Source organism: Pangasianodon hypophthalmus, chromosome 1 (assembly GCF_027358585.1).
Source record: "Pangasianodon hypophthalmus isolate fPanHyp1 chromosome 1, fPanHyp1.pri, whole genome shotgun sequence".
Classification (NCBI taxonomy): domain Eukaryota; kingdom Metazoa; phylum Chordata; class Actinopteri; order Siluriformes; family Pangasiidae; genus Pangasianodon; species Pangasianodon hypophthalmus.
The window spans coordinates 11,855,450-11,868,399 of NC_069710.1; the positions used below are offsets into that span (position 1 = coordinate 11,855,450).

Below are 12,950 nucleotides of genomic sequence, written 5' to 3' on the forward strand. Positions count from 1 at the left end.
AGCATTTTGTGGTTTCATTACAAGCTGCATTTTTTTTTCTCTTTCTTTCTTATTAACTTCAAGCAAGGTGGAAAAAGGAGTGGCTGGCAAAGGAGCTATATGTTTCTATCTTCTATGACGTAAGTGATAACAGGAACAAGTTTCGCAGACTTTGCACAGCATTCAACGTAGCTATAAACGGATAACAATAACATTACACGTGAGCATTTCGCAGATAACAATATCACTAAAAGAGAGTGTGGTAAATCTACATAGGGATTCAGTTTAGTATGTGTGACCATGTGAGTGTTTTGGCAGTCAGAATAATTGGCCTGCCAGTTGCAACGATACAAGATTAGTGTTAAAATACTTTCTTGGAACTGATGTGCTTAAGCACCTAAATTTAATTTTGAAAGCTTTCAGTGTTGCCCGGGCATAGACTGCATGTCTCATCAGAAGCTAAACAAGGCAAGCGCTGCGATTAGAGCCATCTCACCCTGAGAGAGAGAGAGACAGAGAAATAGAGAGAGAAGGGCGGGTGCTCTCCTGCCAGATAAAGAAAAGATTCTGCGATGTTCATGCAGAACTGCACATAAAGAGATAAAGGGTGCAGTCATGGGTCAGCTCTTCCAGTAACTGTAAGGTTGTGAGTGCAAATCGCAGGACTGCTCAGCTGTATTCAAGAATGTGAATGTAAATATGTATGTTTCTTCAGGCGCTCAGACCTGCCCCCCTGTGGGCGGTCCTCTCAGGCTCTATGCCACAGCTGGACAACAGTACAACCCACATTCCAGCTTTTCATTCTCCTTGCCAGAGGTTCTTTCTCTCTGTCTCTCTCTGTCTCTCTCTCTCTCTCTCTCTCTCTCTCTCTTCCTCCTCCTTCCTTTGCACTTTGGCCTACAAGTCAGTGTGTGCCACTCAGCTGCTCTCCTCCGGACACCCCATATGTTAAAAAACAATTTGCTCTCAGCATTCCTGACCGGTTAAAGGATTTGGCATTAAACAACTGATCCATGATCGTTTTTAATTAGATAAAAGCATATGGTAGGTGAGCTGGTTGAAACTATTCATGGTATTATGAGGCATTGACAACTCTCTAATACTGAACATTTAGTAGAATTTTTTTAACAAGAAAATATACACAGTTTTTTGTTCTTTTATTTTTAATGGCAAATCCAAATTTTTAAGTCCTCTTCAGCCATTCAGATGCCTATATCAGGTTACTATAGAAACAAAATACAATGAGCACATTAATATACACCTTTAACTTAAATTATAGCGAGAAGAACTGTCTGAGCTGCTGTTATAGAAAATTAATCAACACCATCTGACCAGTCAGATTTGAGAATTCAGCAATGCTGTGGTGTCATAAAATCATTTTTAACCTCCCAAATATTATCACTATCAGCTGAAGTCTAATACTAAAACTAATGGACTAACATAATGCACCTCTGAAGCTGAAGGTGCATGAAGTTGAAGTTTGAGGTTCCATTGATTTTATTTATTTATTTCGCTAATTCAAAGCTTACTATCCTTTTTAATGAGCTAAAAGCATTTGGTGGTTAAATCAGCTTACAGGTAAAGTTAGGGGTAATTTTATTCAAATATCACCACTAACATGGACATCTGAATTTTTCTTTTTTTTCCTGAGCACAGTATATATAAAAAAAAAAACTTTTATTGCACCACCTACATCTATATTTAACTGCTCTAATTGAATTTTTATGGAAATGATATTGTTTATGCATCAAAACTGAGAAGCTCTCCCACACAAAACAGGATGTTTCCCCCAGCAACACGGCACTGTTTCGACAAAGAGTTGCACCACATTTTCTTATTTAACCCTTTAAACCCCAGGATTGTTCAGTCGATTTTCTTAAAGCATATTATTGAGCTACTAATTGTTTACTAATTAAGTGAAATAGCCATAATCACTGCAAAGGTTATGAGAGTTATGAGAGTTCCTTGGAGTTTAAGGTGTCATGATAAGTATAGTTAAAGAGTTGGGTTCAAACACAATTCTTGTTTCATTTTTGTTTTATTTTTAATTCATATTTTAGATCTTTTTTTTTTTTTTCTTTTCCATATAAGATTAACCACACAGTTTGTATAGTAATACTTGCACAGGGTCTTGTATGGTGGACGCTCCTTAGAAATGGATTAAAACATGTTGTTATTTATTATTTAACAAAGAAATGGTAAAGCAGTCTGTAAGGACATGTCAAGGGGATGTATTTTTGTCGAATTTATGGAAGGAGTCTCCAGTTTCAGCACTTTTTTCCACAACGGGAAAGTCTCCAAGAGGGTTTTGCGGTTTCTCATTAACATGCCAATTATGTTATCATTCATTAATAGATAAAAAATTGTAATCATTGCCAGATTGCTGTGGTATAAGTGGAATAAAACACATGGCGATGAGCTGTTATTGGAAAATAATCAATGACAGTAATTCGGCTGCAAGTCATGGCGCATCCCACCATGGGGTCATTGATTATTTTCCTATAGCAGCATGCGTTGTTGTGTTTATTCCTTACTTTTGAATATTTGCCCATATTCTTCCTGAAAGGTTACTTGACAGGGTATATCTCATTTTAACATAGAAATTTTTTAGACTTTTAGTCTCATCAGAACGTGTTAAATAACAACATTGTGTGCTTTGTGGTGGAGGTGGTGTTTGGTGCTCTGTTATAGCTGGTATGTCAGTCCTTGGATATGCTTATGCCAAAAAAAAGCGAGCCTCTCAAAGCTGCAGTATGTTTGGTACTTCAAGCATGTGTGCCTCTTGTGTTGCTGTTTTGATTCTGGACAGCCGTGTCTATGAATAACGCAAATATTTTTAAGCGCGGCCCGATTTGGGAGAAAGAATTTATGACCTCGTGTATGGCGTGGAGCTGGGGTGGGACGGCGAGAGATCTCAGCAGACACAGCACTTTTTTGCTCTGGCGCTGTCCACAAAAACATCCCATGGGGATTTTGTGTCATCATGCTGGCACAGAGCTCTGCCTCTCCCAAGCCATACCCCTATTTTAGACCGCTGCTTTCTGCCTTCTTGTACTCTAAGCCCCTTGACCTAGATGTTTTCACTTGTGAAACCTGATGGTTTGCTTTACAGGTTGGCTCATGTAAAATACATCTGCAATTTTTCGGTCTTTATTTATTATTTTTTTCTAAGCCGCCTTGCATTCCTTGTAGTCATCAGTAGATTTTCCCTCTCTAGTGAAGGTGAATGTGTGTGCTGGCTTTTGGGGGTTGCGAGTGCACAAGGGCGTTTCTGGAGGTGTTTCCCTAGGATAACTTTTCCCCCCCATTTCTAAGCCTTTTGAGATCACTTTTATGAATCTAAATAAACCCAAATCCATTCTTCATTATTAGCTTATTATTTTTATTAACTAATGTATTAACTTATTATATATTATGCAAATGTAATATGTAAGGAATAAAACACTTCGGGGCATGTGGTGTAAAGAAGAGTTACGGTTACAACCCAAAGTTATTTTAGTTTAGTTTATTTTCCAATAGATTATCCTTCCATAAATGTTAAATCAGTGTCATCACATCATGCTTTTTTATCTGTTTAATAAGACCAAAAAAAAAAAAGTAATACAATTCCAATTTTTAAAAAACGTAAACAAGTGTTCTATTTTCTAATCTTAAAAAAACAGGATCTCAAAAGTCTAGAGAAGCATGTCCCAGACCTTGGAAATTGCAAAAGTATGGAATTTCTCTAAATACGCGTTTTCTGTAGTTAAAGTCAGCTAGACTTCAGATATTACGGTAATAGTTTTAACAGATCAGCCTGGAAAAGAAACTTTATAAAGACAACTATGCTTCCAGCACTGTTACACAGTTTTGTTTTTGTCTTTAATTTTTGCACTTAATTACTAAGAACCAGATTTCTGAATACGCAATTCCTCCCAGAATTCCTAGAAAATAATTTAGCTAGATGATTGGCCATGCTAGTGTGCTTGGGGGAATTGTTCTTATTCCTCTGGATTAAAGGATTTAGTGTTCCTTTCCTTCTGTCTGCAGTGAATATACAGTAAGTGCTGTGATTTATGGTATAGAGAATGTATGAGGCAACAGAGCCACTGCGAAACTTAAGCAGCACTGTCAAAACTATGTGCTTGCCAAAGCCTCCTACAAACAAATAGACTACAATTTGACTGTAATCCTGCATTATTGACTTGGATATGTACGTCAGTGCAAAAAGAACAAGGTAAAAATCTGATATTATTCATTGAAGCTGCAATCATTTTGCTGAACATGAGGGAGAAAAATTCACATTGTCTCATATCTTGATGTGTCGGTAAGCGCTAATGCAATCTCGGCTGAATGTTTAGAAGGCATAGATTCACTTTAATAATTAAACAGCAACTCTGACAATTCAAATCACAGTCTATTTTAATGCGCATGCTCTAATATGTCATTGGTTATATATTAGCAGCTGATTCAGAGGAAGTCGTATGACGGACACTAAACAAAGCTAATCTAAGTCTAATAATAAAACGTGTTATTATTTAACAAAGAAAATGTATAGTTGTTGAAATTGTGAAGCTTTCTGTAAGGACGCTTGCATTTCACATTTTATGGAAGAAGTCTCAGCACTTTGCAACAGTAAGTTTTCCACCACGTGAAAGTCTGCAGGACAGAGGACTTTGTGTTTTGCGGTTTTCTCGGTAAAACGACGAGCTGCTTTGTTTGTTTGTTTGTTTTATTAACTTCATGAGACAGTAAAAAAAAAAAAAAAAAAAAGAGGGGCCTGTGAAAGAACGACTGTTTACAGCTGTTGCATAACGTAAGTAACTAATCTGTTTCCCAGATGCTCCACAACAATAAATGTAACTATAAATGGATAAAAAGTATGATGTGTCATTTATGAATCAATTAAATTTGGTATGAGAGGAGTAAAACAAAACCAACTTTAGAGTGGTAACAGTAACACTACTGTTAATTAACAGAACGGAAATGTACTTTAAGTAGCTGGAGCTCATCACGTTCCTGGTCTTTGGTGTTCCTCTGGTGTTGATCACAGCAAGGCATTAAGGCTCAGCATGGACAGTGTAAGTACTCAAAGTTCTTACCACAAAACCAACCATGGCTCTTATTTCGTGGATTCCGCTGCAAGGTTTTACCTTTTAAGCACCTTTTGTCTATTGTAGTGCTGATAGGTTTCTTGCTTCCTGCAAAACCTACCCTCTTAAGTTTTTAAAACACCAGCAGTGCATTTGTTGACCAAACATGGGACTGTGGAGGAAAGTTCCTTCTGAATGATTTCCCTGAATGCTCAAGCCCATGCTAAATCAGGATGTTCACTTGGCATCACTTACTATGTGATTTAAGATGGCAGTGTTCTACACTGCCTGTTTGACCCCATGTTTAATCGTTCAAGCATGAGAAAAGTTTTGCACCAATTAATGCAGAGGTATGTACAGGTGAATGTAAAATTTTGCACCCTCCTTTTACATTCCTCACCTCTGTATGAGAGAAAATCTCTTGTGGCTGGTATACAGGTCTAAAATATATTTCATACATTTAATGTTTTCAGATCAGATCATGCAATCCATGGACAAAACATCAACTCGATATACGTATCAGCAGCATGCATGTGCAGTCAGCTCGATTCGGTGTGAAAGCCATGAACCTGGCAACGTTGGTAGCTAGGTGGCCTTTTGACATGATCTGTGATGCATTGCAGTTACAGATGTATGTTACAGATCTAGTGAGGCTACATGTGACCCAATGTAGCAAGACACATTACAGGCAACCCCTTTCAAGCTTATCCTTATACCTAACATCTGAACATCTCTTTCGGGTGATTGTAACACAAGTGGATAGCACTAATACCAAGTATGAACTGGCCACAGTCTGTACAATGTCTTGTTATTCCTATCATTTTGAGATAAGGATATTTATGGGTATGACCACCTGATTGATTGATATATTCATTTATCTTTAGTAACAACATCTGTCCAGGGTTGCAGTGCATCCTGGATGAACGCCAGTCCATTGCATTCCATGGACATGGCTAAGTCCTTCAAATCTAGGGGCAGTTTTTCCCCCTATTTTGTCCTCGTTGGGTCATTTGCCAATTCTCACCCACTAGCCTGTGCTCTCCTATCACAAGACAGCTTCCAGCGGTGGCCTGGATAAACACGTGGTTCCACTGACACACGTGAATCCTACGTGTACATCTTTTCAAACTGCTGCTCATGCTTCATCATTGGGAAACGTAACACACTCGGAGGAAAACGCTATTTGCTCTCTTCTGCATACAAGAGCTTAGATGCCCGCTATTGTCAGATTGTCAGGGGAAAGAGAGTATGCCATCCCTCCAAACCAGAAAGTACAAGTAGGTATGCTGTCTAGACTCCTGGCCATGGATGGATGTGTAATTGTTGAGATTCAAACTTGCGATCTCCTAATGATCTCCACAAGTTCAGGATCGAACCAGGCAACATGGAGCTGTGAGGCATCACCCACCATGCTGCCCACCACCAAATGTCTTTTGTATAATTACCCTCATGTTGTAGGGGAGGGTTCTTCTCAACTCAGTCACCTGCTCACCAGGGATTCCTTTAAATCACATTTTTTTCCCCCTGAACACTTGCAGGAAGTAACGAGTACATGTGCTGGAGTGGTGCTTATCATTGGACTGAGACATAAAGCAATTACCTGACAGTAATTCTTTTAATACCCTTTTTTAAAGTTCGAGAACCACTGACACATTTCACTATAGTACCTCTGAGAATCAATTATGACCAAGTTCTTACATCACCAAATCTTATTCAGTATTCTAAACACACTTTTCCACCAGACAGCACAGCACAGTACGGAAACAAATCCGTGATCCCAAGTTTTGCCTTGAGATTTTACCTTGTGAGCCGAGCCAGGAGCTTAAATTAACGCAGACCAGTTAAAAGACCGACTCGAAAGGGAACTCATTGCAGTTTGCTTTCAGTTTGAATCAAAATTGTAAATCAAAATTCTCAACTGCGGGAAGTGAACCAACACATGCCGTGTTATGTGTTATGGGTTACAGAGAATTGTTAGATATTTACATGTAAAGGTTAAATTTGCCAAGGATTACATTTTTTTAATTTTTTAAATAAGAAAATGTACTTTTTATCCATTTTTATTTACATTTTCTCCACAATTTGGTTACCTGCCAATTCCCACCCATCCACCAGCCAGCTCTCCACATAATGTCATACAGCAGCTACCAGCGAAGCGTGAAAGTACTTCCTCCGAGACATGTGAATCCAGCCAGTCACATCTTTATGAACTGCTGCTCGTGTTGCGTTACAGGGCAGCATAACAAACATGGAGGAAAACACTATCTACCATCTTCCGCATTCACAAGCTCACAGATGCCCACGGTCGACAGAAGAGAGATAGCATGCCATTTGTTTCCCCCTGTGAGCACGCTTAATATTGCTTCCATTGCTCCTGGCCGTGGACGGCCGTTGCATCAGCAAGATACGAACGTGCGATCTTCCTACGATAGGCCGAACGCTTTTCTGTCGCAACACTTGGGAGCTTTAATTAACCATGTATTTAACGCCAGCCCTGTTTTTGTGTGCTTGGTTGCTTGGTTTCTGTGACTTCTGTGTGCTCTTGCCAAATGTTTGTTTACATTTCCTGTCTCCGTATTTCCGACCAGTGAAACAAAGAGTACATTCTCAGCCCAGCCTCTTCCCACACATCCCTCACCAAAGGGTTTTATTGCTGTTTTGGTTTGTGTAAATATGTGCAGTGTGTAACTGAATCAAGCCAAATAGCAAATGAACCAATATGTATCGATTTTGGTGGTGTTGATTTACACAGTGACACTGGAGATGCTGTCAAGGGTTCTGTGTGACAGTTCAACTTTTTAAAGTGTCCTTATGAAGTCCTTGCGAACGTATATTTATGGAGCAGTTTAAGCCTTATGAGGTATTGAAGATGCATTTCTTAATACGTTTCTGTGATTTTGTAATTTTTCTGCTTGGGCTGTTTTCTTCTCAGTATTGTTTGAAAAGCTTCTAAAGTATCTTTGGGCTTAATTATCATTACCAATGTTCTAGAGTACAGAACCAAACCAAAGTGTTACTGTATGAATTATTCAGTACGTTTTAGTTTTCTTTCATACAAGACTCTAAACAGCTGAGTAAATGCTATAGGACCTTGTAATGATGTTCAGCTTTTTTTTACTAGTTTTCTGAAGTATCTGGATTAAGAAATGTTCTTTGATATATTGGTAGACACCTAAGCAACCTAAGTGTCTTTTTTCTTTTTCTGTTCTGTTTTTTTTTTTTTTTTTTTTTGTAACTCATTATTATTTCTTGTCTTTTTTTTCCAGACTTTTTTCCTGCTCCTGTTGCAAGTGAATGTACAATCAGGAGGTGAACACTTACTAACATGGCAGTAGCTGAATGTCCGGATTACTTCCTACATCACCCAAATTATCAGGTAAAACATGCTCATGTGGTCTTTTCTTTTCTTTCTTCTTTTTTTCTCAATAAACACACAAACTAATGTTTTGTTACAGAAGCATTTTACTAAAGTAGGGCCAGGGGTGCTCATCCTCAGATTCCACACTGCAGTTCAGGGGCTTAGCCATATTCAAAAGCACACAGATAGCTGTAGCGTTAACTACTTGAATGCTATTCAGTTCATTTGATTGAGCCGTAGCTCACGGTCTTTGGCTGGATGAGAGAAGAAGAGACCTTCAGGATTTGTAATGAGTCATTTGAAGGTCCATAGCACTCAAGTAAAGTATAAATCTATATGATACTTTTCTATTTTTTGTTTGTTTTGGTGATATCATGTTATTTTTTTCTAAATCTAAAACAGAAAAAGAGGACAAAGTTAATCTGATCTTGCCCAGCTTCACTGGAAATCTGCACTGGAAAAAAAAAAATGGTTAAAACGCATGCAGGTGCTGTGGCGTGAGGGCAGTAAAGCTCCTTTTAAACCTGACACGATAAGTCTGCTGCTTCTGCACAATTGTGACGTAAAGCTATGCTAATTAGAATGACCTAGACCTATGTCCAGATATGTCAGCACACAATATCACATTCACGACCTGCGGAACCTCCACCCTATTTTAGCACAAAAGCAGTCAATCAGGTGTTTACATTGGCATGATGACATCACTGTCGATCATTATGCAGTTTGACTGATACACACCCATAGAGTTCTTATTAGGGCAGAAAACTGGAGTTTTTTTTAGTTTTAATTAAATTGTACTTAAGGGTAAATATTTCTAAAATCTGCTATTAGCGAATGCATATTAAGTGAGCATCACAAAGAATGTTTTTAACATTATAAACTGCTGCCAAATGCTTTGAAGCTCCATTTTGTCCCTCATCTATTTAGCACACTATTTAGTTCCTAAAATAATTTGCTGGTTGTTTGGAGAATGTTGAAGAAACCTCAGTGTAAAGAGGCACTAATTATGGTTTACATATAAAATGCTCATGGAACAAAACCATCAAAGTGTCATCCTGCGCTTATGTAATATCATCAGCAGCGCACACCAGGGGTTTTTCTTTCTTTCTGTCTTTTTGCAGGGACTCCTTTGACTGTGAAATCAATTTTACAACTTCCACTCTGAACATAATCCAACTATTCAAGTATTAGACTGATTTATTTAAATGGGTACAATAATATTTTGACTATTTGTTGGAGCCGTAGAGCATTTTATTCTTGCTCCACCAACAGAACACATTAAGTCTAACGTTAACACTTGACATTTATGTGTTTTTCAGTTATTGAGCTTTGGAATAAACCCATTCGATTCAAGCAACCAGTCAAACAGGCTAACTATAAAGTCTCAATAAATAAAATAACTTTGATAATGGAGGATTTGGAACTTCCACTGAAAATAAAAATAAAATAAAACATTTTTTTAAAGAAATCATGGACCCCTAGTTATGCTTCAAGGAGCTCATGTCTGAGAAGCACAGATCCAGGCAAATATAGAGACATTTTGTTGATATAATGGTCAAATAAAACTGTTTCTGATTGAAAGACATGAAGACAGAGAGAGCCAAACAGAGAGAGCGAGAGAGAGAGAGAGAGCGAGAGAGCTGCCCCTTGTTTTCAATGTACCTGTCATAGCTTGTAAATTTAGAGCCCGCGCTTGAATGAGGATGAGGAGAAAATGAATGGCCGTGGCATGGATGTGCATTCCTTTGGGCTGAGCGCATCTGATTCACATGGCGCAACCTGACGTAAGAGCATCTAAACAAAGGCTTAACTAGCTTGTTGTGAAGGGCTCTCTTCGCCATTGTTTGTATCCACGTGCAGTGGTTCAAACCCAGTGGGAAATATCCATCAGCAGCATCAACCCCGCAGAGAGCTGGCTACAGCGCAGGCCTTTCATTTAACCGCGGCTTTCTGCTGCTGCTCCACCATAGTCCCTTTGGGACACTGTTACAGGCAAAAGGGCATGACCGCTTTAATACCAAGTGCCTGTTGCCTCACAGTTATTCCCTTTAAAGAACTGGAGTATGAAGCGTTTCATAGGCTCCGTGGGGGGTAGAGGTGTGGGGGCTGGGGGAGGGGGTTGAAACCAGGGAGCCATCGAAACCAGGGAGCCATCGAAGGTTGATTTGCGGGAGTTTTTATGTCAAGCCAGATGAAGATATAAGTAGTCTATGGAGGATTATGTAACTCCGGGAGTGGTGGGACTCTGGGCTGAAGTCCAGGATTGGGCTTTGGCTTGACCTAGCACTCAAAGCAAATCTCCCTTAACTCCTGTCTCAAATGTGGAGCTTATAGAGAAATAATTAAAACATTAATCTCGGCTTGTGTTTAAAATCGCGATGAAGCTTTAACACTTGATTAAATGGTAGTTCTTAACATTAGTCACTCATACGACTACTTAAATTGTGCACATCGAGTGTTTTAGAAGGAAACCTTGCTAAACATCAAACAGCATAATTCTCCTTTTCATTTCAAAATGTCTTCATAGCCGTCTCCTTGTGGATGTCGAGTCCACATTGGTTAGCAGAGTGACACATTTGACAGCTCCTGAAGAAGATCTACTCTTGGAATTTGGGTTTGACATTAGCACGATGGCCATATTGGCTCGGTCTGCACACTGCATAAGTCGTTACAGGCCCTTTTCCCTCCGCCCCGGACACATCAGCAGCCCAAGGGCCGTAAATTTTTCGCCTTGGGTTTTATGGATGTTTTCAGAGTGAATCAAGTGGACTTTTGGCAGCATGCGGTTCCTGTTCCTGGAAGTCAAGCTCCTAGTTTTTGGTATTTCTTGGAACTGGGAGATTCAGGATCTTGCTCTGGGCCGAATCGAAATAGAAGCACTATTCACTTTCAGCTCGGCTGACAAAAACAACGCTGTGCTCCTTCGAAACAAGGTCAAAATGGGCCTTCACTTCTCCAATTTACTTTCCACTCTAATCAAATACCGATTTTGATGTTGAGCAATTGCAGGGTACTATTTTAAGCCACTGATTTCCATTTACAAAAAAGTGTTGCTGTCATATTCGCTTTTTTAATATCCGGAGAGCGCTTTCACTCCCCTACACACACTCTTTAGCACTACAGTCTTTCCTCCTGTGGAATGCACAGTAGCATGACCTTTTGTGGTCTGAAGCTAAGCCGGGCCAAATTCTAACCTTTCTGTGCAGTAAGAGGATTGCTGAGTCAGAGCATAAGCCTGATTTTGGTCCACCGCAGGGCTGACATTTAAAACACCATGTGGAATTTTTTAATATACCCCTTCTAGGGGTATGGTTTTAGAAGTCGTCAATCGATATGTTTTTTTTTTTTTTTCTTTGTTCGTTTTTTTTTTCCCAAATGCCAATGCCTGTATTTATAGAGCAGAGAGGCCACTGATTTATAAATGTCAGTGTAATCAGATATCTAATATAATGTTTTTTATTATTATTATTAAAGGATTAATGGAAATTTAAGAAAAAATGACAAGGCATGCTGTTATAGGAAAATAATCCATATTGTTGTGGCGTTAGTGCCCCGGAGTTGATTCTTTTCCTATAACCGCACGTCATAACTATAACAGTACTTTTAATTTATTAATGAACAACACGTTATTTATAGCTACATTTAACTTTTGTTCTGGTTATTGCTTACTGTATAGCAGCTATAAACAGCTGTTTTCTCACAAGCCTCGCTTTTTTTTCCTCTCTTAAATTTGAAATAAGACAAAAACAAAAAAGGGGCGCTATTTATAGAAAATTAATCAACACCATCTGAACAAACAGATTTGAGAATCCAACACTGGTAGATTTACTAAACAACTGGAAATGTCAGTTGGGCATAAGTAATTATGTAACTTTTAGAGTTTTATAAAACCCTAAAAAGCCTGCACACTTTTATTTATACAGTTTTTCCCTGATCATAAACACAGACATTTTGGATGTAATGCAAATTTTTGATTTTGATTTATTTATTTATTTTTTTTTTAAATGTGGAATATCAACAGAGTGCTATAGTTTTTAAACCACCGTTTGTTAAAGCTAGAGTTTTGTGAATGACAAGTATAAGCCTATACTGAATAATGTACCCACAACTACTTTTGTTTATTCTTACCTAAAGTTATCAGCGACTTCCAAGAATGATAAATATCGAGAATGATAAATATCGACATTTAATTATGGTTAGAAAGGTTTAGCTAAGGGGCGACCTTTGTGAACTATCATGTTAATAAAGAAGGTGGACTGACGTGTAAGCATGTCAATATTGAACGTTACTGTAAATAGAAATTCTACACTGACATCCAGCTACTCGTACAAGGCTTAAAAAATATATGAATGTTTTGGTCAACCATTAGTATTGACTTTTCCACAACAACCAGGCAAACAGTTTCTGTCAGAGAAGTTTTGGGACAAGAAAGTGCATTTGTTCACGTACATTTCATCTTATCCGTTGTTAGCTTTATAACCACTGTTGGGACGGTTTCATGTTGGCAGTGGTGTGTGTGTTTTTTTTTCTTTTTTTTCTTT

General features: G+C 38.5%; 1 protein-coding gene across 2 annotated transcripts in view; it reads left to right on the forward strand.

The window, feature by feature from the left end:
* The window catches only part of grb10b (growth factor receptor-bound protein 10b), a 75,486-nt gene that overhangs the window by 14,401 nt on the left and 48,135 nt on the right, over positions 1–12,950 (forward strand). For both annotated transcript variants that reach the window (XM_026926854.3, XM_026926853.3), the window contains exon 2: positions 8,318–8,427. In XM_026926854.3, coding sequence (XP_026782655.3) covers positions 8,377–8,427 — 51 coding nt within the window. In that variant the 5' untranslated portion in view covers positions 8,318–8,376. The remainder of the gene's footprint in view (positions 1–8,317; positions 8,428–12,950) is intronic.